The sequence below is a fragment of the Desmodus rotundus genome, chromosome 4, assembly GCF_022682495.2.
Source record: "Desmodus rotundus isolate HL8 chromosome 4, HLdesRot8A.1, whole genome shotgun sequence".
Classification (NCBI taxonomy): Eukaryota; Metazoa; Chordata; class Mammalia; order Chiroptera; family Phyllostomidae; genus Desmodus; species Desmodus rotundus.
This window is the reverse complement of record NC_071390.1, coordinates 130,556,500-130,579,668: the sequence shown is the minus strand read 5'-3', so window position 1 is coordinate 130,579,668 and position 23,169 is coordinate 130,556,500. Positions and strand designations below refer to the sequence as shown.

The following is a 23,169-nucleotide window of genomic DNA, read 5'->3' as shown; positions in this document are numbered from 1 at the left end:
GATGTAGGAATAAACGACTTTGAGTGACAGGTGTTCTCAGACTCCATGTAGCCAGGAACATCATCTCTCTTCGGTTAATGCAGCTGAAAGAGTACAGCCAGCGTGTCAGGCAAGCTTCCTTTTGGCCAAAAATGAAGTAAGTGTTCATCAACAGGATGGATTAAACCAACAGGGGACAAATCAAAATGAAAAAAACCATTTTCCATCAAGAAAGAATGTTAACTAGAACTATGAATCATTACAACACTGAGAGCAAATCATAGTATATTTAGTGTATATATAGATATATATAAATATACATCTATGTAGATATAGATACATAGTCATGGGGAGAGGAATATATATGTATATACACCGACACATTTATATATCACAACTTACATTTATGCTTAAGTATATTTACATATATAATCATATATACAATTATGTATTATATAAGCATATTTCATACATCAGGCAGATAAAGATACTTCTGCGGCCTTAGTATAGAATGGGCAGTTATTGTAAATATGTAAATGTATATAAGCACATTAAATATATCTGGCAGGCCTGTCATTGGTGCCAAAAACTAGAAGAGAACTTGCACCCCAGTTGTGTAATGGAGTCCCATCTCTCCCTCACACTCTAGACCTCCCTTCACCTTGCCTAATTTAACTTTGAAACCAGTCTGGATCTGAGCTTGATCGATATGTTTATATGCCAGTAAGTACAAGCTACTGTTAATGCTTGGAAAAAAAGAAATTCTGTATCCCATTTCCAGGAACGCTGACCATCTTGGCTGCACGGCCTCAAAGACGCCGTGGGCTGTGCACCCAGCGGACACTGGGCAAACACAGAACTTATTATCTGCTAGCTCTGGCCCTGGTCCCATGCTGAGCTGGCTTCCTGCTTCGTGACAGGGCTGGTCTGGGTGCAGGACTTCCTGCTACACAGTCCACTCCCCCAACCTCCCACTCCACCCCTGCTACACGTACCCCCCAAGGGGACGTGCTCCATGACGGAGGCAACTGGGACAAGCTTTACAAATTGAGGGAGGGGACACTAGAAGGGCAAAAAGAGAAAATGGTAAAAAGACCAAAGACACTGGTGGGCCCCCAGGAAGTGAACTTTCGCCCTGGTCTCTTTCCACATGAGGCTGACAATGATGATATTGTCAATCCCAACTCCATTTTGTCCCGACACAAGCTTCAGCTTTTTGTCCTGAGATGTGGAAGCAAAGGAAACTTAAATACTTCCTAGAGAATCCAGGGTGTTTCAGTGCCAGTCAGAGTTTGCAAGGCACGTGCCCTGTACATAGTTCCCTTTCACTGTGGTCCCGTTAAGGCCAAACCCAACGTAGGTGCATCACCAGGGAGACCACACCTCTGATGGCAGAAACTGAACAGACAGAACAAAAAGAGAAAAATGCCAAATCCTATCTTGGCCCCTGTCTGGGAAAAATCATGCCCTTTCTGCATGCCTGTAAAAAAGATGTAAGAAAAAGAAGGGTTTTGCTTTTGGCAGGGTGCTGACGCCTTGCCATGAACAACTGTGAGCCCCTCAGCAGATCTTTCTGAAACGACCCTTTACTCACACTTGGCATCCTGTAGCCCTTCCTTAGAATGAATTCCTTAAAGGCAGCTGGTCCATAAAGTTTTGCAAATGAAAGTAACTCCTCCTAAAAGAGGATCCATGTTAAAAAACAAACAAACAAACATCAGTCAGAAGCTTGATTTTATAACTGTCCTAATTGGAAGCATTTAACTCTAAAATACCTCATTTTAAACCACTTCCTCATGGAAATCTGTATATAGCTTATGTTCACAAGTTAATGAATATAAGGCTTTCAAAAGATGCACGACTTTCTATGCTTTCCCTCCCTTTTTTCTAACCCTTATGTTAAGGATAAGCCATACATTTTTTTTTTTACATTATAAAATCTTTGTAAGATAAATGTTCTTTTTTAAAGTTATTTACTGCATTTTTTCCATTACCATTTAGTTCCTTTATGCCCACCTCCTCCGCCCCTGCAAACACCACACTGTTGTCCATGTCCCTGAGTCCTTTTTCCTTTTTCCTCAATCCCTCCACCCCCTGATATCCCCTCATTTGCTGTCAGCCTGCTCTCCATCTACGACTCTGTCTCTGTTATGCGTGTTAGTTCAGTCTGTCCATTAGATTCCACATATGAGTGAACTCAAATGTATTTGTCTTTCTCTGACTGGCTTATTTCACTTAGCATAATGTTCTCCAGGTCCATCCATACTGTCGCAAAGGGTAAAATTTTCTTCTTTTTTAAGGCTGAGTAGCAGTCCACTGTGTAAATGTCCCATAGTTGTTTTATCTACTCATCTATTGGTGGACACTTGGGCTGCTTCCATATCTTAGCAATTGCAAATAACACTGCAGTGAACACAGGAGTGCTTATGTTCTTTTGAATTAGTGTTTTGGTTTCCTTCAGATATATTCCCAGAAGTGGGATCACTGGGTCAAAATGTCACATGTCACATACTTCCCACACACTTTGCCCTATGATTCTCTTCCATGTGGCTGCCCCTGTGTGTACCCTTTTACAACAAAATAGCAACCTAGTAAGCAATGGTTTTTCTGCGTTCTGTGAGCTGCTCTGCCAGGTTATTGAACCTGAGGAGAGGGCTGTGGGAGCCTGCAATGTACAGAGCCAGCTGGCCAGAAGCACAGATGACAACCTGGGCTTGAGACTGGCATCTGAAGTGAGGGCAGTCTCATGGGACTGGGCCCTTACCTTGTGGGATGTGACTCAATCTCCAGATAGATTATGTCAGAATGGAGTTAAGATGTGAGACACCCAACTGGTGTCAGCAGAATCAGAGAATTTCTTGGTGCATGTGTGGAAAAATCCTGATATTTGGTGACCAGAACTGACAGTGGTAAAGGAAGAAACAGTAGTGTTTTTCCTACTCAACACTGTGTGCACAATTTTCAGATCTTGACTCCAAAGACTTGATATCAAAAAAAAGACTTGAAAAACCAATGAAAAATTTCACAGATACAGAAGAAATATTTTGAAAATTTATATGGAACCATAAATGACCCCAAATATCCTCAGTAATTTTGAAAAAGAAGAACAAAGTAGGAGGGATCACAATACCTGATATCAAACTATACTACGAGGCTACTGTAACCAAAACAGTCTGGTACTGGCATAGGAACAGACACATAGATCAATGGAACAGAAAAGAAAGCCCAGAAATAAACCCAAATGTCTATGGTCAATCAATATTTGACAAAAGGGACAGGGGCATAAAATGGAGTAAAAATAACTTCTTCAATAAATTGTGTTGGGAGATCTGGACAGCTCCACGCAAAAAGAAAAAAAAAAAGAAAAAAAAGAAACTAGACCACCAACTTACAACATACACAAAAATAAATTCAAGATGGATAAAAGACTTAAACATAAGTCATGACACCATAAAAGTTCTAGAGGAAAACATAGGCAGGAAAATCTCAGATATTCCACACAGCAATATTTTCACCTAGAACAAGGGACATAAAAGAAAGAATAAACAAGTTGGATCTCATCAAATTAAAAGGCTTCTGCATAGCTCAAGAACACATCAGCAAAATAAAAAGAGAACCAACCATATGGGAAAACATATTTGCCAATGATACCTCAGACAAAGGTTTGATCTCCAAAATATATAAAGAAAACTCACACGACTCCATTCCAGGAAGACAAACAATTCAATTAAAAAATGGGCAAAGGACCTGAACAGACACTTCTCCAAGATGACATATGGAAGGCCCAGAGACATATGAAAGGATGCTCAGCATCACTAGCCATCAGAGATGCAAATTAAAACTACAATGAGATTCCACTTCATACTGGTCAGAATGGCCATCATAATCAAATCAATAAACAACAAGAGCTGGCAAGATTGTGGAGAAAAGGGAACCCTAGTGCACTGTTGGTGGGAATGCAGACTGGTATAGCCACAGTGGAAAACAGTATGGAATTTCCTCAGAAAACTAAAAATGGAACTGCCCTTGATCTGACAATTCCACTGCTGGGATTATATCATAAGAATCCTGAAATACCTATTCAAAAGAACCTATGCACATAGCAGTGTTATTTACAAAGCTAAGTGTTGGAAACAGCCTAAATGCTCATCAGTAAATGAGTGGATCAAAAAACTGTGGTACATTTACATGATAGAATACTATGCAGCAGAAAGAAAGAAGGAGCTCCCACCTGTTGCAACAGCATGGATGGAACCAGAGAGCATTATGTTAAGTGAAATAAGCCAGGCAGTGAAAGACAAATACCATATGATCTCACCTTTAAGTGGAACAAAAATGAACAAAAATGAATCAGATACATGGAAATAAAGAAGAAACTGACAGGGACCAGAAGGGAGGGGAGAAGGAGATAATGGGGACCAGAGGAGAGGGGAGAGATGGAAAGAAGGGGAATATGTACAAAGGGCCCATGGACAAGGACAATGGGAAAGGAATTGTCTCTGGGAGCAGGGGTTGGACGGGGCAGAGGAGAGCAACTGTGGGGGAAATGGGGACAACATAACTGAACAACAACAAAAAAGATTTGATCCAGTCCTACTATCTTTGGGATATTCAAGCATTCATTTGCTTTTACCTTTCATTTATTTGAATTAAAAATTGAATGTATATGATTATACTATTTTAGTTCAGTTCTTTAAGATCATTTCACCTTCCAAACAAACCCAACTAATAACCATCAAAACCCATGTGTTACCAGGAAGACAGTCATGTCATTATAGTGACTGTCCCTTCCTTACAAGCACACTATTGGACCTGTGTCTTGTGAATTGGGGTGCCATAGCCAAGTGGTACCACCTGCAGTGCGCAGGTAAATCAGTCTTCAGCTGTTACAAAGTGTGAATTATAAAGGCAATTACAGAAGAACTCCATTGTTTTGAATCCTTCCTGTGTCTGAAATCTTGTACTGTAATATTTATATCAGCCTTATTTCCAAAATTTAAATATGACTTCATTTTCATGAGCTGACCATACCCATTTTGTCAAGCATCTTTACTGCCTTTTGCTGTCAAAATAAAATACTTTTGGAAAATTATTTGTCTTTAACAATCAGACTTAATAATGTATTTATATAAAAAGAGAACATCTAGAGACCTTAAAACAATAGTCTTGAAACTATTTTCCTTTTAAGATATTTAATTGAGAAAGTTTTGTTATTTTTAAAAAGGACAACTAAAGTATTGTTATGCATTAAATTTACATAAATTTAGACAAGCAGCTACAAAAACCATATACAAAAAAGTTCTGCTGAATATTATGTACATTATTTTGAGGCTTACTATAAGCTTCTTGTACTCATAAATTTGTGTCACATCTCATATCTCAAAATAAGAATTTCATACCCAGTACTGGAAAAGGTAAAAATGACCATCCTTCCTCCAATCTAAACCAGGAGACTAATGAGTGATTTAGGAATGAATGAGTGGCCAAATTTGCATAGCATTTTATTTTTCAAGTGTTTTCACAGTGAGATCTGGAAGAAGTTTTGCATCTGTTGAAAAAGAGTTTCAGAATTATTCTGATTAGAGTCCTGCGCAACTGTTGCACCAGTATTTCCAAGTCGTCTGCACTACAGTCAGGATCTCCCTCCCCTTAGATACGTGTACACAGAGACCAGCCGGCAGAGGCTCTTTGTACTAGAATTAGAGCACATTCTTGCTGTGCCTGTTTGTTGGCTTTGTGATATCAGCCTTTGTCCCTTTCCTCTCTGATCTGCAACTCTGCTGAACTGCATAAAAGAAGTTACCTGATTGCAATTTAGAAATTCTTTTAACATTCATGCACTGTTGATAAAAAATAAATAAATAGGTAAGCCTTAATTTAGTTACTCAAAGAGAACCCATGACGTTATATCCATTCTAAGTCCTGAGGTGGTCCTACAAGGTCACACCACCCTTTGGACAGCCAATTTATCCAAGGAACCGAACCAAGAACAGTGGGAGTATTATGAGTAGTTGCCCTACCCTTGGAGGCATTGTGTCTACCATGAAGCCAGGGGGTTTCGAGTCTTGCTTATTACAAATTCCCCATTTAATGGCTTGGCTTTCTCCTTACTGGTTTCAATATGCAAGCTCTAAGACTTTCGGGAGCCTCTGCATACTGCAGGGACTCTGGCTTCAATGTGAGGTAGCAGTTGCACTGTGATAATGTTCAGCTCAGATGATCACATCACAGCACAAAAACATACCTGTTCCTGCTGCTGCTTTTTTAAAAGCTCATCTTGAGCTTTACGTAAGACCTTGGGATCAACCAAAGGTTCATCTGCTCTTTGCATTTTCCACAGCCTGGGGTCCAGGTACCATGCTCCATACCTCATCTTCACGTACTTTGGTTTAGAAGGATTCTATAGAAAATAACATAATTCCCAATTTCATTAGTTTTTTTGGTTTGTCATTTTGATAAAAATTTAGCTTATGAAAACACTGGCATTTATTTTGAATTTGTGATTAATCCTTGCCAAAGTACTTCATGATGTTTCAATATGCTTTGATTTACAAAGGTAACATGAAAAGTTCAAGATTGAGAAAATAACAAGGTGGTTAAGCATGGTCTTTGGATTTAGACAGACCTGGGTTCAAATCCAGCCTCTTCCACTTAGAAGATATTAAAGTCCATGGGCAACTTACTTAAATTCTTCATCTGTAAACTAAGATAGCAGGACCACCCCATAGAATTGTTGGGAAGATTAAAGGAAAGAATTATTTAAAGCAGCAAGAAATCATGTTAAAATTACATATTTCACCAAAGGGTAATGACCTTAAATAATACTTGGTCAACTAAAATGGTAACCCGGCACTGTGCTCAGCCTTGTACATACTACTTTTGATCACAATGATATCCAACACCAGTCTCTCACCCCTCTAATAGGAAGAAAGAAGAAGGGAAATAGATGTCATTTCGTTCTGTCTCCCATTCCTCAGCAGTGCATCTGTTGGTTCATAGCCGGATACTATGGATACCCTAACCATATAGTGTCTCATCACAAAGCGGTGGTGGGCGGGGGGTGGGGGGTGGGGTCGAATACTTGGGAAGGATAAAGAAACAAAAAACACAAAGATGCTGCCCTTCTCTCTCCTCACATTTAAACTATGAGGTAGACTGTGTTGGGCATTCAAGGGTCAATCCAGGTACACCCGTCTCAAACAGAGAGGATGAAACAAAGGGAAGGAAACTCCCATTTCTCAGAGCTAGGTTGAGCATTGTGACCCCTCCATTCCAAGCATACTGACACCTTGCTATTTCTAGAGCACTCCCTTCATGCTTTTGCCTCAGGACCTTTGCCCTCACTATTCCCTCTGCCATAATGCTTTTCCTCAAGATAGCCACATGATTTACTTCCTTAGCTAAGTCATGTGATCTTATCATTAGTACACTTCCTGACCACCCAGTTTAAAAATTATAACCAACTCACAACAGTCCTCGTTTTCTTTCCCAGTCTCATTTTTCTTAATAGCACATATCATCACTTGATATATTACACATTGTTCTGGTTGGTTGTCTGTCTCTCCTTTCCCAGCTACATTCCCTGGCATCTGGAACAATCTTTAGGATGCAATAGGTGCTCAATAAGTATTTGTTGAACTGAACTTGGGTTCCTTAACTTTGGCAATAGTTAAAGGGATGGAGGGGGCTGTCTTATGCGTTGTAGGATGTTTACCAGCATTCCTGTCCTCTACCACCTAGATGCCCCCAGTAGCAGCCTCCAAATCGGGATAACCAAAAATGCCATCTCCAGACATTGCCAAATATCCTGGGGGGGGTTGTGGGGGGAAATTACTCTTAGTTAAGAACCACTTAATTAAAAGAAGGAAGGGGGGTAAGAGAAGGGAAAGGAAGGAAGAAAAATTGAAACTGTACCAATACTCTACTGAAGAACTTGAGTCTGGAATATGTTATATTGTTGGATGGCTGGTATTCTCTTAAGACTCAGCACAAACATAATTTCTTCTGTGATGCCTTAACTGTGTACCTAACCTCACTCCGTGCTTGGCGAAATCGATTACTTCCTCTGTCCTGTACAAACCATGACATCATTTCATTTAATTAATCATTTACCTATTGATCCTATGCTGCCACAAAAAAGTAGGAGTTCCTTCTTTCTATCTGCTGCATAGTATTCCATTGTGTAAATGGCCATCATTAACAAATCAACAAACAACAAATGCTGGAGAGGATGGGGAGAAAAGGGAACCCTATTGCACTATTAGTGGAAAAGCAGACTGGTGCAGCCACTGTGGAAATAGTATAGAGTTTCCTCAAAAAACTAAAAATGGAAAGCTCAGAGTCTTAAAGGACACCAAAGAAAAGAGTGTAGCAGGCCTGAGAGTATGTGGGATAAAAAAATAAACACAGGCACTTCCACTTGTGGAACAAGGTAGATTTATGTTCCCACCAGCAACAACCAAAAACCAGAAAAAACAGTATACAGGAATAAATTGTTTTTAAGACACTGGACATCGAAAAACAAAAGACAGTGATGCCCAAGAGACAGGAAACCAGCAGAGTAAAACCCACAATTGCCAGCTTACTGTCTGGAGAGAGTGAGGAGCCCAGGAGGAGCCTAGGGGACTCTGTGAGTTGAGGAGACAAAACTGAAAACCCAGGAAGATTAAAAACAGCTCAAAAGTTTGCAGCCCAGAGCTACACAGAAAGGCAATTCCAGAGGTTTACCCAGTCTCTCTATCTGTGCGTGTGGGGGAGGAAACTACCAGCGATCCAGGGAAAAAGCAGCTGAAAGGATGAGGGGACAGGGTCCAGCACGTGCACAGGGTCAGGGACAATGCCCATTCCCTCTGAGAAATCTAACGATTCACAGGACTCTGGGTGGAACACACAGAACCATCTTGACTCAGCAGCAGGAAATCAGCCCTAGACTGAATGTTACTTTGATTCTTCTAAACAGATCTTAAAAGCAAGACCCAAAAGGATCAAACTTTTCCAAGTAACTAACTATATCCCAGAACAAAACTCAAGTTTAGAAGAACACAAAAATACCCAGTCCCCAATAAAGTAAGATTAGAGACTCACATCCATGCAAATATGCCACGAATGCAGAGAAGCAAGGAAACAAGGTCCACAATGAGGAAATAAATCAATTAATGGCAACTCACACAGAACCGAAACAGATGTTAGATTCAGCAGACCAGCATATCAAAAGAGTTATAATCATATTCCATATGTTCAAAAGATTAAGTAGAGACACAGAAGGTATGCTTTTTAAAAAACCCTAGTTGAACTTCTTAAGATGAAGTTTATAATATATGGGATGAAAAACACATTGGATGGGATGCACCGCAGATTAGCTATTGCAGGGAAAACACATTAGAGAATTGAAAGACACAGCAATGGAAATAGAGGAAAAAGAACAAAAAAACTGAGCAGAGCAGCAATGAGCTGTGAGGCCACTTTATGCAGCCTAAGTACATGGAATTTCAGTCCTGGCAGTGGGCTTGAGAGACCAAAATATCTGTCTTTAAAAATATTTAAAGAAATAATGGTCAAATTTTTCCAAATTTGATGAAAACTATAAACCCATGGATGAGAGAGGCCTAGCAAACCCCAAGCACAAGAACCCTGAGTAAATACATACAAACATATGTAATAATAACATTACGAACACCAGGGAAAAGAGAAAATGTTAAAAACAGCCACAGAATAAAATACATCCAGAAAAACAAAGATAAGGATGACAGATTGCTCATCGGAAATAACACAACCAAAAAGACAGTGAGGCAACACATTTAAAGTTCTGAAAACAATCAAACAAACCAAACACGGTGAACCTAGAATTATGTAACCACTAAATGATCTTTAAAAATGAAGGCAGAGTAAGGATATTTTCAGACAGACAAAAGCTGGAAGAACTCACCACCAGCAGATCTACACTACAAGAAGTGTCAAAGGCAGTCCTTCAGGCAGAAGAACAATGTGGAAATATATATTTTGAACTTTTGCACAGTGACCCTCCATCTGCCAGTCAAAAGTTCAACTTCAGCAATAACCACAGCATTTTATAAAACATTTGTGCAATTATTTGTTAAGTACAAGGACTGAGCAATTTCATCCAGCTCAGCTTCAGGACAAGCACTGGTTCAGGCCCCAAGTGTGATGGACATAATTTTTCTGTTCAGCATCAGTTTGCATGTTACCCTTCAGAAAAATGAGAGGAAAATAGAAAATTTAAAAGAGCTGATATTAGTGATGGAACGCACACTTTTCATAAACCTTATGCAACAGGGTCAGGGATAGAGAACATCAGGTATATAAAAACTGACAATTGTGTTCGATTGTAAAGGACAAGGTTAATATGTCCAAAATATTGGAAATATTCTATCAGAGATTATGTGTAAAATGAAGAGAGTAATTAGAGATTATATATTGTTTTTCACTTTGAGAGAAAGGAACTCTCTCCCCACCCCCAATGCCCACTGAGGCACTTAAGTCCTCGTGGGATTGGCACATTTGACAGTAACACACTGCGGAAAAAGTGGAAGGGAAGGGTACTTAGGTGCCCAGAGTACTTCCCTTTGGAAGATAGCATCTTATTTCCCTGCTCTGTTAGCTTGTCCTATATTCACAGGAAATTAGTAACGGGGAACTGGGTAAGTTATTGATGATCTGGCAAGTGTGCAACCAGAAATGGTGGTTTGTCATCAGTTAGGCAACCCTGAAAATTCAAGAATTCTCTGGACATCAAGTGAACAGTGTTCACAGTCATTAACTGCAGCGTTTTACTGTTGCAACGACAGATGTTCACACATATTTCCCCTGACTGTTAGAATTTCAACATATACTATAAAACACATAAAGAGATGATCTTTGTTATGTGTATGAAATACTCACTCATTTAACAAACATTAAACATAAAGAAATGTCAAGAATTCAACTGAAAAAGACTGGTGCCCCTTGTAGTACCAGAATTCAAGGACATTTCAGATTTTAATACAACTTCACTTTCTTTGATTTTCAGTCTTCTCCCCTTTTTCAATTACCTCAAGTTTCTGCTCTCGTTCCTTGAAAAATTCTGCTTCCTGCCACTTATTGAGCCCTACACTCTTCTTTAACTCCAGAGGGAGCTGGTTGGGTCTCATCATGTGGAGCCCATAACAGCTTGGTTTGCTCTGATAGTCAAGGTGAAATTGTTTCGTCACAAACTCTTCTTCAATCTTCACGCTTGCCTGGAAAAATATCACATTGCATAAGTCAGGGCAAATGGTGCAGTTCTTCTTGCTTTCTCCTTTAATCTAAGGGAGGTATTTGACCATGGCTGGAGAAGAGGTAGTTTGGAGAAGTAGGAAATGTTCAGTCAGCATTCATTGGAGATCAGAAGTTCAGCTGACCCTTGAACAACAGGAGGGGGATTGGGGGGCTGTTGCTTAAGAGTGCTCACCTCCAGCACAGTTGAAAATCTTGTATAATTCTTGACTCCCCCAAAATCTAGCTACCCTTTGTATCTGAAGGACGGGCCCAGTAGGAGGGTTGGTTCCAGGACCCTCATGCCACCCCCAACCCCAGCAACGCTCAAGTTCCCTATATAAAACAGTGCAGATGGATGCATACAGTCGGCCCTCCACACCTGGACCCCCAACCATGGACTGAAAACAGTATGGGCATTTATTTTTAAAAACTTTTGAACAGGTGGGGCAGCACAGTTCAAACCATCTTGTTCAAGGGTCAACTGTATTTGGGGTCTGGAAGCCTTTGTCAGTGCCTTAAATGACAATATAGGACCTGCCAGGAGCAGTGAGTCCCTGAGGGAAGGCATGGGGCTGGGGAAAATTCAGTCTGTCCAAAAGCAGACTTCTCCAACCCCTTTATAGCAGGGACATCCCTAGAAGTATTTTCCAGCCGTGTCTAGAAAGGTGTCTGTTCTGCTTGCAGACTCTTACAGGGGAAGCTGCTCCATTCAGGGCCCCTGCTGAAAGAACGTGGTCTTAGTCAACAGTATTTTGTGCATGGAACAACGCCCTCCACTCCCTTCCTGCGGCCACAGCCAGTGGGAGTGGAGAGTGGAGCTGCGCATTAAGAACAGCTGATCTGTAGGTTGACCCTTGACCTCTAATGCGGCTAAAAAATAGTCTGGACTTGAAGGGTAGCAGAATATGCCACTCCAAAATATGCCTCTGGCATAAGAATCATTTTGAGTTGATGGTTTTGAGAAACAGCAGAGAAAACAGGAAAAGCACTGGAAACTGAGTGGAAGTTACCCCGTGGTAAGAGAATAATCTCCATTTGTAAGGGTGTCTTACTTTCTGATAAGCATGTACCAGGAAGAGAAGGAAGACTCTAAATCGTAAGAAATGCTTATCAATGGAGAAGGCACCTGCTTCAATCTACATAACAAACCTTATGTTTTTTTACCTAGTTTTCCTACTCTCCTCCTTATAACTGGCTCCCCACACACTTCTTTCTTTTTGTCTGTGGCTGACGATGATATTAAAGCCTGAATTCTAAGCCACCTGGGAGAGCTACTCATTTTCTCTGGGTATTTCCCATATATATATGATGCATGAATGTTAATAAACTTTGTCTTATTTTTCTCTCGTTAATCTGAATTTTGGTATATGAGCCCTAGAGAGGACTGAGAAGAATAGAAGGAAAATTATATTTTCCTCCTCTACAGATTCAATACAACTCCACTTTGGGATATATAAACTGGGGAACACAGAAGGAAGCCATTAGCAACTGCAGCTGATGTCGGAGTGATATTTATAGAGAGGAGTCATGAAACAGAGTCAGGGACATAAAGGGAGGAATAGTCAAAACTAGGCTAAAATAATAATGAAGCAGAAATAGAGCAAGCAGAATCAGTAAGATAAAAAATAAACAGCATGGAAGGAAAGCATGAGCTAATGCTCTGGAGAAATACCACAGGGTGATGTGACAGGGACCTAGGTAGCACAGCTGAGGTAAAGATGACACCTTGGTCATAAAGGACTGAAAATAAGGCTTGTTACCAGGGCAGCTAAACTTTAACCTACAGTTCCTAAATTTCCTGCCTATAGTCTCTGTGGTAGGAAAGGGAGAAGTGGAAGAGATGGGATTCAGGCAATCCAATCCCTCAGATTATGGACAAGCAGTGGTTCAGGCAACAGGGAGGGTGTGCATCATCCCACTCAGTCTGCTGCAGCTGGGCTGGACACACCCACCTCCTGGCTGTGGGATTAGACTTGAGACCTGACTTGGCCAATGAGCATATTTCATTTCTCCACTCATTGTGAATAATCAGGCACAAGGCAAGTGACCCAGTGAGATTGAGCCTTTGACTTTTTCCTTTTGGAAAGGGGTTGCTCTTTTCCCACTTAAATTGCTACATGGTAAGATATAAGCTTCAGTGGCCACTTTTTCATCTCTTGGGGAAAGACTGCTGGAAAACAGAGTCAGATAGGAGAAGCAGCCAAGAAATGGGAGAGCACCTAAAAACGTGTCAGCACCTTGATCCAGTCGTGTCTGCCGCTACTAATACCTCTGGATGCCCCCTTCCTTCCTTAATCCAGTCAGAATTATATTTCAGTCACTTGCCAATGAGTGATCCTAAATAATACTTTGGCCAGAACTGACTCATGCACTCAAAAAAGGGAGCTTGCAAATCCTATACAGTCTTTAATCCAGGAAAAACATCAGAAATCTCGGCAGCTACAGGGACCTGTGAATGGGAATATGTAACTAAATAGGTTCTTGGAAGGAGAGCAAGGAGAAAGATAACTGAGTCAAAACTCTTTATGTCAGGAAAACTTTTGGTAAAGGTTGTAGTCAAGCATAGCTGCCCGATAAAAATAACTGAGATAAATGAGTTCAAGGAGTGAAGGAAAGAGGGTAAAGAAGATCCTGACATTGAAATTGAAAAGAAAAATATCACACAACAGGGTGGGGGAATGGGAAGATGTTGGCCAAAGGGTACTAACTCCATTTATAAGATGGATACATTCTGGGGATATAATGTTCAGCATAGTGACTGTAGTTAACAGTACTGCTATAAACTTGAAAGTTACTAAGCGAGTAGATCTTAAATGTTCTCACCACACACACACACACAAATGTAGTTATGTGAATGGATGAATGTAGTAACTGACGCTATTGTAATAATCACTTTGCAATGTATGCATGCATCGAATCATCACATTGTACATCTTAAACTACACAATGTTGTATGTCAACTGTATTTCAGTAAAGCTGGGAAGAAAAAAAGACAATCACTCGAAAAAACTATGAGACAACCACAATGAGGTGAAATATAAACAATAAACATTCAAATTGGCTGCAAACTTAAAAACTTTCCAGAAATTTCATCTACAAGAAACACTTCTATTATAAATGGTGGGAGAGTCAGAAAGATTCCTTTATGACTTGGATCATTTGACTTAGATTATATACAAATGCTGTTGGGCTTTTTTTTTAACGAAAGTAACTTTGGGCTTGACTCTAAAAAGTTGTATTACTACTAACTTACAATATCACCAGTCCATTTGCAGAAGTCGTTGACTGCTCTGCGCGCATTTTCGTAGAGAGGTGAACCATCTTCGTGGAGTGAATCCATTTCATTTGGCTTCTTCTTTTCATAAAGCAATGGCCCTTGAGGTGACAGAGAAGTCCTCTTGGGACTGAACAAAATGGAATCATGAAATGATTGCAATATGAGCCACCATGAACACAAAAGGAATTCCAACAGTATCTCGGGGGAAAGAAGATCATAAAACAAGTACTTCCAACAGTTTCTTGCAAGCTCACACTTACTGTTTCAATTTTTCAAAGATTCCATTCCTATTCTCAATATCATAAAGACACATATATCATGATTATAATAACAGTAACACATATATAGCACTTTACCATTATAAGGTGATCTCTAAGACTTCAAATATCATTTATTAAGACATGTGGACGTGTGCCAGCCTCAGACAATCTTGGTGAGTAGGAGACATCCCTGACCTCTCTGCCCCGCATCTCTAATCTCCAGCCTGTTCATTAGTCTGATAGATTTTAATTCTGCCTTCTTGTCTGGAGTGCTGGAAAGACTCCTTGCTGGGGTCTCTGAATCTTCTCTTACGACCCCAACCCCCAATCTGTATCCTATTCTCTAAACTGCAGTCAAAATGATCGTTTCAAAATATAAATCTCATCATATCAAATGCAGCCATCTGTCATCCTGAATTAAACTCGCTTCAATGGCTTCTCTTTAAGAATTGAGATAAATTCACATACCATCACAACTAGCTAATGGTTCACGGAGGGTGAAGAAGTTAAAGATGCTCCCAGGGCCACACTGACCCACACTGCTGGAATCTCGAAGGGGATCCCTTCATATAACACTTTTCCCTCTTCCCTACCCAGGTTCCAAGCATCTTGAAAAATAGCACAGAAGACAAAGATGAAAGCAACATGCCACCTTTGTTACTGACATCAACCACATTGGAGGACATGGGTTTAGGTCCAAGACTTTCTCACTGAAACCCAGAAATGGGCAGACTGTCCAGCCCTGGCCCCAGCAGGGTGGACCAGGGTGGGGCTTCCCTCAAGAAGGGAGAAACAGAGGAGGATTCATGCTTCCCGTGGGCCATCTCACTTCCCGGTGAAAGCAAGGCAGAGCTGAGATGAGCATGCTCAGTTGTTCTCCCCAAATTTACCAGGGGGTACACTCAGGGGCCGGGACAGTGGAGCTCCTGTCACCTTGTGCTGCACCTCACATGTAGAATTTAATACAGCGGATCCTGTCTCGCTCCACCTCCACAGAGGCCACTCGCAGGACAGGCAAAGCACTTCACAGCTCCTTCCAAACCCCGTGGCTCTGGGCCCTCCGCACGTGGTCCGGGCGCTGCGGGCGGGCTTGGGCATCTCTGTTACACTCACCCTCCTCAGCCCCTACCGGTGACACCATTTCGTTTCAAAAGTTAAATGCACGCCCCACATCTATTTCCGCTGACTGTAACTACCCTCTCATTGCGTTCACATTTTCAATATCGCATGAGCTGGGGAAAAAAGTGTGGTACAAAAGAGAGTTATTTCTGTGAAAATTGATATTAGTGCTTTGAAAACATTTGACAAAGGTATCATTACTAGTGCGATTTATGTAAAAAAGATGACTTGAAACTCCAAGCAGCAGATCTGCACTCAAAAAAAGGCTATAAAAGACTAGCATGTGAATGTACAGTTATGTTCTAGGGTAAAATAAGATGTTTTAACAACTTAAGTGTCATCTTTCACAATTTCCTCCATTAACTTTTTGTTTTTTGGTTTTTTGTTTTTTATTTATCCAAACAACTACTGGTCTCAATCATGTGAACAACAGGGCTTCTGCCATAAATAATTGAAGAGCCACGGTGGGCCCGCCAGCCAGTGAGTTGTCCTGCAGCGTCCCTGCTCCCCCCGGCAGCTCTCACAGAGCCATGCTGGCGCCCAGGTTGCTCCATTGCTAGATAATTCACACCCATGAATTACAAAACAGAAACCAAAACAAAAAAGAAAACTCCTATTATTTGGAGCGGGATTCAAGGGTCCTTTCCCTCCTCCTCAGGAACTTAGTTACTCTTGTTTTTCTAAATTATTCTAAAGATAAGGAGCTTTGAGAAGTTAACTCATAAAATGTTTTTCAGGTGCCAGGAATGAACGAGGGGTTTAGAATAGAATTCGCAGTCCCAGCTGGTAGGTAGAATGGCTTTTAAAATGTTTTACACGTTCCTCTGGTGTTTTTTCCCTGTGCTCTGATAGTGAGCTCATGTGTCTTCCAATTTCCTGTCAGGATCCAGCACTTCTAGTGCCTTTAGTAAGAGCTACAAACAGAAAACAGTTTTGGGTGGAAGGAAAATGTGCTGAAACTGGGAGCTCCTGATTCTACGACAAAACAGACCATCTTTGCCCCGTTGCTTTTCCTTTGCAGTCAGTCAATGCACTCGTCAGTTTCCATGCAGATCCTGGGCTGGGCGCTGTGGGCGAACTTCCATCACCTAGACGTTAGGTAGGCAGCCTTTGAACTGAAATTCCATCTCATCTAGATGGAATGATGCCTCTGAGTCTGCCCCAGTCTCCCGCTGCCCCACTGAGTACTTCTGAAAGGTTTATGTGTTTTTTGGCTGTCTAGCATCCATTCTTCCTCCTACAAATGACAGTATCTAGATTTTTCTTTGGTGAACCACCTCCCCGTCCACTCTCAGTTCCCATGGTCTGAAGTGACCTGACCCCATTCTCAGTCCACGGGCAGGCTGGTCCTATCAGCAACTGGTGTAGGAACAGGCACATACGCCATGGGACCCACAGGAGTTAAGCCATGAATTCTTCTGAGATATGCAAAAATAGATATTCTTTTTCTGCGTAGAATTTCAATATAGAGTTGCTGCTGGTAATTGTGGCACCATGAAAAAGGTCTAGCCTCAGAAAAAAGCTAACACACCTGGTTGGGAGATCAAATATGGAAATAAGTTCCACCACCCCACATGCCATCTGAGGGAATGTGCAAACAATCTATTTGTCATGGACTCAAGCTCTGACCTGCAGGAGGCAGTGCAGGAAAGCCCTGGGTGGAAAGTATTGGTTTGAAATTCCAGTTGTCCTTCCTATAGACTTCTCTGCCACTGATGATTTATTCTTCGTTCATTATGCATGAGCATATTTTGAGTGTCTACCATATGTCGTGTATTGGTGGTACACAGTGAAAGACACAAAGACCCTGCCCTATAGAGCTTTTAGTCTAGTGAGGAGCCCAGTGGTGACAAGTGCTATGTTGAAAAATATAGATCATGGTAAGGGACAGAGAATGAGGGTGGAAAGGAAATGTTATTTTATACAGTCTCTCAAAGCAGGAGACTTTCCAGCAAAGATCCAAAGAAAGTGAAGGAGTGAGCTAGGTAGACTTGGGGGCAAGTGACCCAGACCCAGGAACAGAGATCTGCATCGGGAATGCCTTTAATGTTCACAGGGCAGGCAGCGATCGCAGTGGCTGCTGCGGGTGAGAGCAGAGGAGCAGGCAGTGAGGATGGAGACGGAGCACAAGAGGGGTGGGGTGGAGAGCAGAGCAAGGAGGGCCTTTCAGACAACAGCAAGGACTTAACTCTGAGTGAGAAGAGGCCCCTGGGGGACTTTGCAGAGGAGCTCACCTCTCTGAACAACTGTCACGCTCAGTGTAGGGAAGAGACTGCGTGGGTGGGGTGGGCTAGCAAGCACTGCTCGTTTTCTGTCCAATATCATTCTTCTCTTTTCCCTTAAGTCTAACAATTTTGTTCTGTATTATGTTCAATGTCGCAATATCCAACCAAGAACCTCAGTTTTCTAGACTCGCTAACATCTTGGAGTGGTCAGATGAATGAGCTGCTTACTGGGAAAGCTATCACAGTAGACACCTGAACAACACGAGGGTCAGGAACGCCGACCTCTGCAGAGTCAAAAACCAACGGAGAAATTTTGACTCTATAGTGGGCCCTTAGCATCTGTGCATTCAGCCAACTGAGACCAAAAACGGTGTTTTAGATCCGTGTTTGGGAATCTGCAGTTGGGAATGTGTATATTCTGTCTTCTCTATGCGGTTGGTTGAATATGTGCAAGTGAGACCCATCGCCAGGACAGCCAACTGTATCTCTTTAAAAATCCCCCTATAAGTGGACCAGTGTAGTTTGGTCCCCTTGGAGGGTCAACTGTATTTGCTTAATTAAAAGACAGAGTCAGCTGACACGTACCCTGTAAACTTTGCCCCTTCCCCCTTCTCGTTTGGAAGACTTTGTGCCTGGAGGTGTGGAAGCCATTTTGAGACACAGAACTAGAGATGCTGGCTGGGGATTATGGAACTGAAAGTCTGAAGATGCCTGGGAGCTTCGAGCTGCTGCCCAACCTGAGCCTAACAGTTTGGCGAATTTTCCCTGTGAGTTTGCAGGTTCGCATATGCCTTATACTCATCAGTCAGTAAGAAGTTGTTGATACCTCCTAAGAGCAGGTTTAGGTGACAGAAGCAAGACTGAATAGTTCCCTCCTGTGTGTTCCTCCCAAAAAAATCACAGGCAGAGTAGACTGGTGGACCTTCCGGGGGAAAAGAAGCCGAATGTTTCCAGTGTGCAGGACCTTTATAAGTTGTGCACCCTCATGGGAAGCAAAGGGAAATGCCGCTGAAAGGAAGCTGCTCTACTCCCATGGAAACTCTCACCCTGGGAAGACATTCCTCGTCCGCTCCTCTGTATAAGCATGTCATACCCTAGAGGGAACTCCCTGGGTATATAAGGAGAATTATTTTCTAGGCCCCAGGGACCTAGAAAATAACCCACAACCCTAGGGCAGGAGATCTTCTCCCAGACTTGGGTAGCGGGCCAAGGGGTGTGGGGTCAGCTGGGCTTCACTGTCCACCATGAACACCTTCTGTACCTGCCGGGCTGGCGAGAGCTAGGAACACAGGTCTACCTCCTTGGGCAGCTTGTTCTGCCTCCTTGGGGAGGGAGGTCTGGGGACCTGGTGACTTGTCTGGGGGAAGGAGTTTCTCCTGAAAGTCCTGAGTGATTATACCTTCCCAAGGAGGTCACCCGTACCAGAAGTCAGCCGGTCTGTTTCTCAGAAATACACACGCTTTGTGTGCATGAAGGTGGGGAATGTCGGTCTGCTCTTGGGCAGATACTCTCTGTACCTGGAAGACAACATGCCCAGTTTATGGACCACAAGGGATGGGGTGGGAAAAGGAGGCTGTAAGGAGGCTTTTTTGAGGAAAGGTCGGGGAAGAGGGGGTCACATGGGAAAGGTTGAGTTAACCATACTCCTAGTTCAGGGCACACTATCACTGGTCTGTGCGAGGCCTCTCTCTTGGTCTTCTTTATTCCCGAAACTGGGATCTCTGGGTCCACTTAACCAGTTCGCTGGAGCATTGGCCTTTCTGCCCATCCAGAAGGAACAGTCACATTTTTTAATGCTGTCTCATCATTTGGAGTCTGTACATTACAGTGGTACATGTACTCTGCCACAGTATCATCTTCAAACATTGAAGAATACTTCCATTCGAAATCAGGCCTTAAACACTGTACTAGACTTAAACCAAATGGTCCTACGATCCTGAGGCCAGCTAGTCGATGCTGCTCCCAAGGCTCTGATCCAAACTGGAATTGGTCTGTCTTGATCAGCAAGGTCCATGGCTCAGGGAAACCCCAAGGCTCCACTAAAATGAGATGATTAACCCTTCACGGGTATGACAGTGAGTAAGCAGCAGCCAAGATCCCACACTGGTTGAATCCAAGCAAGATCATTTTGTCCAGGCCTAGGGCACACCTCCACTCTTCAGTGGATTCCACAAACTGATTCTCCGCTTCTTCTGCATCACTGTCAAACATAGGTCTGCTGCCTCTCCAAAGCCCAACATGTCAAGAACACAGAAGGGTCTATTGGTGCAAAAATCTCCAAAATTCAGTGCCCAGAGTCCAAGACCTCCTCCAAAACCATCAAGGAGGACAAGTAGAGTCTTATTTGAAACATTGTGAGAGAACTTCAGTGTCCATATTTTATTTCCAATCTATAATTACTTCAAGACAACGAGTTGGAAAATGAACGGAAAAGGGGATTGCCAAAGAGCTCACAATTGCCAACATGTACACACACTGTGTGCCAGTGACAATCCTACAAAACGGATTCTTCTCATTGTCTCCATTTTACCCTTAAGAAAACTGAGCCCAGAAGGGGTAACTAACCTGCCTAAGGTAACCTTGCAAGCAAGAAGAGCCCTAGCCTTCGAGTCCAGCCTTTCTGATTCTACACTTTGGGACCTTTACCACCACGTCATCTAACCTCCATGAGAGCGAAATCCCTTTCTCATAAACAGCTCAAGCGATCAGCAAAGGGAAAAAGCCTTGGGTTCCTGCCCTGCGGCTGTGACACTAGGCATTGAAAATGGCAACGGATCTCCCCAGGATGCAAGACAGTCCCCCAAACACAGGCTCAGCTCGCCCCAGTCACCAGCTGGGCAGCCAAGGGCTCCAGGTGCATCCGACCCCCCACAGGGGATGCAGGGCTCCACCTTGTTGGCTAACCCCACCAGAACTATGTGTCTAGGCTAAACCAGTCTCCACAGAGGACTCTGTGGTGGTCACTTTCCCACCTGGAAGAGGTGTCTGAATCTAAATCCCCTGGGGGTAGCAAGGAAAACAGAATAAAATGTGTCCTTTGCATTGAGCAGCATCAAGCTCTGGTTATGTTATAGTCATTTAGGTGCTGGAGACCTTGAATAGGAAAGGCAGGCAGGACTGCAGCCGAACGCTGCTTGGCTATTTGCCACCCCCACCCCAAGCCCTGGCCCTGGCCCTGGCCCTGGCCCAGGCCCAGCCCCTGATCTAGCATTAGAGCTAGCTCCAGCGCCAGTCCCATCTTTAGCCTTAGACCCAGCCCCAGGCCTAGCCCCTGCCCCAGCTCAGCTCCAGCAAGAACGCGTTTTAGGCGCCCCCAAGTGTCACCCGCGGCCTTTACCAGGGCTTGCAGTTTCTGCCAACCCGGTTCGGCGCACTAGGCCTGCGGTCCGCCATCGTCGCACCGGCTCTGCAGTAACAGCTGAGAGTGGTGTTTGTGCGTTCTAGCCTTTCGGGTTGCTAGGAGACCACATAGCCGCTCCCAGATCCGTTTTGCGGGGGAAGGGTGGCTGGCAGCTCAGGCGCCCCGCCCCCAGAAGCCCAACGTTTTGAGACAATGGACCCCCGCACAGCACAATCCCCAACACCCCAGGGATCTTCCGCCCCGGTTTGAGAGGGAAGGGAAAGGACCAAGTCCTTGGTTTAATTATGTTTTAATCTGCTGGGAAGACGTTATCATCTTCCCACTGAGATTTACCTTAGGCTGGTCCACGTCTGTTTTGCTCACTACCTTCTCAAAAGATGTTTGTTGAAGGGGAGAAAGGAAGAAAGCAGCTGGCAGGAGAGATAGCAAGAGAAAGAAATTGGGAAGTGAGGGAAAGGAATAGACTGGTGTCTAATGGTGAGAAGGACTTTTAGCATGAAATGTATTCCTGGAGGTCTTGGAACTGCCTGGGCATCGCAGCTTCTGCTAGTGAGCATCCTGCTGATTTCCAGAGTCCATTGCAGCTCGTATGTAATTTGATTCTTTTGCCTTGACTCACATGCAGCCGTGAAATTACTACCCAGTTGCCCCTGGTAGGCAGATGCTGTGTGTATGTGGATTACATGAGGATGTTTTGGTTTTGCTAAATTTTCTTGCTAAAGTTTCTTTCTAAAGTTTTTCTGATTTAAATATTAAGCGTCGCTTTCAGAGAAAATAACAAGGAAGCATTCTCCTGTCTCAAAATTATTACAGTAGTTAAATTCTGTCTCTTACAGGAGACTGATTTTTGTAGTCATGTAAAGATGTCTTCTCATTTTCAGACTCTCTAGAATAAATAAGCTCCACCTTTAGGGATTTATTGAATATGTGAATAGTATTAAAGGTACCCTTGACTGGTACTAGTTTTAGCATCTTCACGTGTGTGTGTTTAGCTGCTTTCTCCACGCACAGTGGAGACCCCTGGAGTCCCACCACCTCAGATGAGTCCTTATTCTGCCACTTAATAATTATGCACTCCTGGGCACAGTTACTTAAATGATTTTAAGCTCCACTGATTTCCTAGTCTGAAAATGGGGGAAATAATAGTATCTGCCTATAGGGTTGTTGGGAGAGTCAATGAGATAAGGAATGCAAAGTACTTAACATAGTGCTGGCAGTATAGAATCCCTCAATGACTGCTGAGTACTATTGTCATCTCAGCTGTGAACCTGAGATGGGTGTATTTGCCTTCCTACCCCACAAAGTTGTTGCAGGAATCAGTTAACAGAGAAAGGTACAACTGTAATCATTATAAGGAGCCTAATTGGTTGTTTTCACTATCTTTGATAGTAGCTTTGATATAGTTTGATTGATTGCAAATTCAAGCTTAATTACTTTGAGGAAGTAGGATTTTCTCCATCAGACTGAGGGTAAGGATCATGTCCATCTTGCTCCCAGTACTGTGCCTGGCCTGCTGTAGGTCATCATTGAACAACTATTGCCTGTTACATCCATGCTAGGCACTGGGGATGCCAGGCAAAGGAAGATAAACAGACTTGGTCCTTATTGTCTTGGTACTTCATTTCTAGTGTTTGTTGCATAAATTTTTTAAAAAGCACCTATTTTCATGAATTTTGCATCCTCACAGGTTAATAT

At 42.7% G+C, this 23,169-nt stretch overlaps 1 protein-coding gene and 1 pseudogene across 2 annotated transcripts; both read right to left on the bottom strand.

The window, feature by feature from the left end:
* Positions 1–574: 574 nt before the first annotated feature.
* Positions 575–21,867, bottom strand: FAM47E (family with sequence similarity 47 member E). Of its 2 annotated transcripts, none has more exons than XM_053923443.1 (6): positions 21,808–21,867; positions 14,486–14,636; positions 11,028–11,213; positions 6,224–6,379; positions 1,574–1,657; positions 575–1,041 (listed from the first exon to the last, which is right to left on the bottom strand). In XM_053923443.1, exons 2-6 carry the CDS (start codon positions 14,570–14,572, stop codon positions 850–852), a joined length of 705 nt encoding a protein of 234 aa, XP_053779418.1. In that variant the 5' UTR covers positions 14,573–14,636; positions 21,808–21,867; the 3' UTR covers positions 575–849. The 2 variants fall into 2 exon arrangements, with proteins under 2 accessions (XP_053779418.1, XP_053779417.1); XM_053923442.2 differs by lacking the exon at positions 21,808–21,867 and adding an exon at positions 21,451–21,545 and having other exon boundaries at positions 576–1,041.
* On the bottom strand, positions 19,257–20,781 carry LOC139440871 (1-acylglycerol-3-phosphate O-acyltransferase ABHD5 pseudogene; annotated as a pseudogene).
* Positions 21,868–23,169: the final 1,302 nt, after the last annotated feature.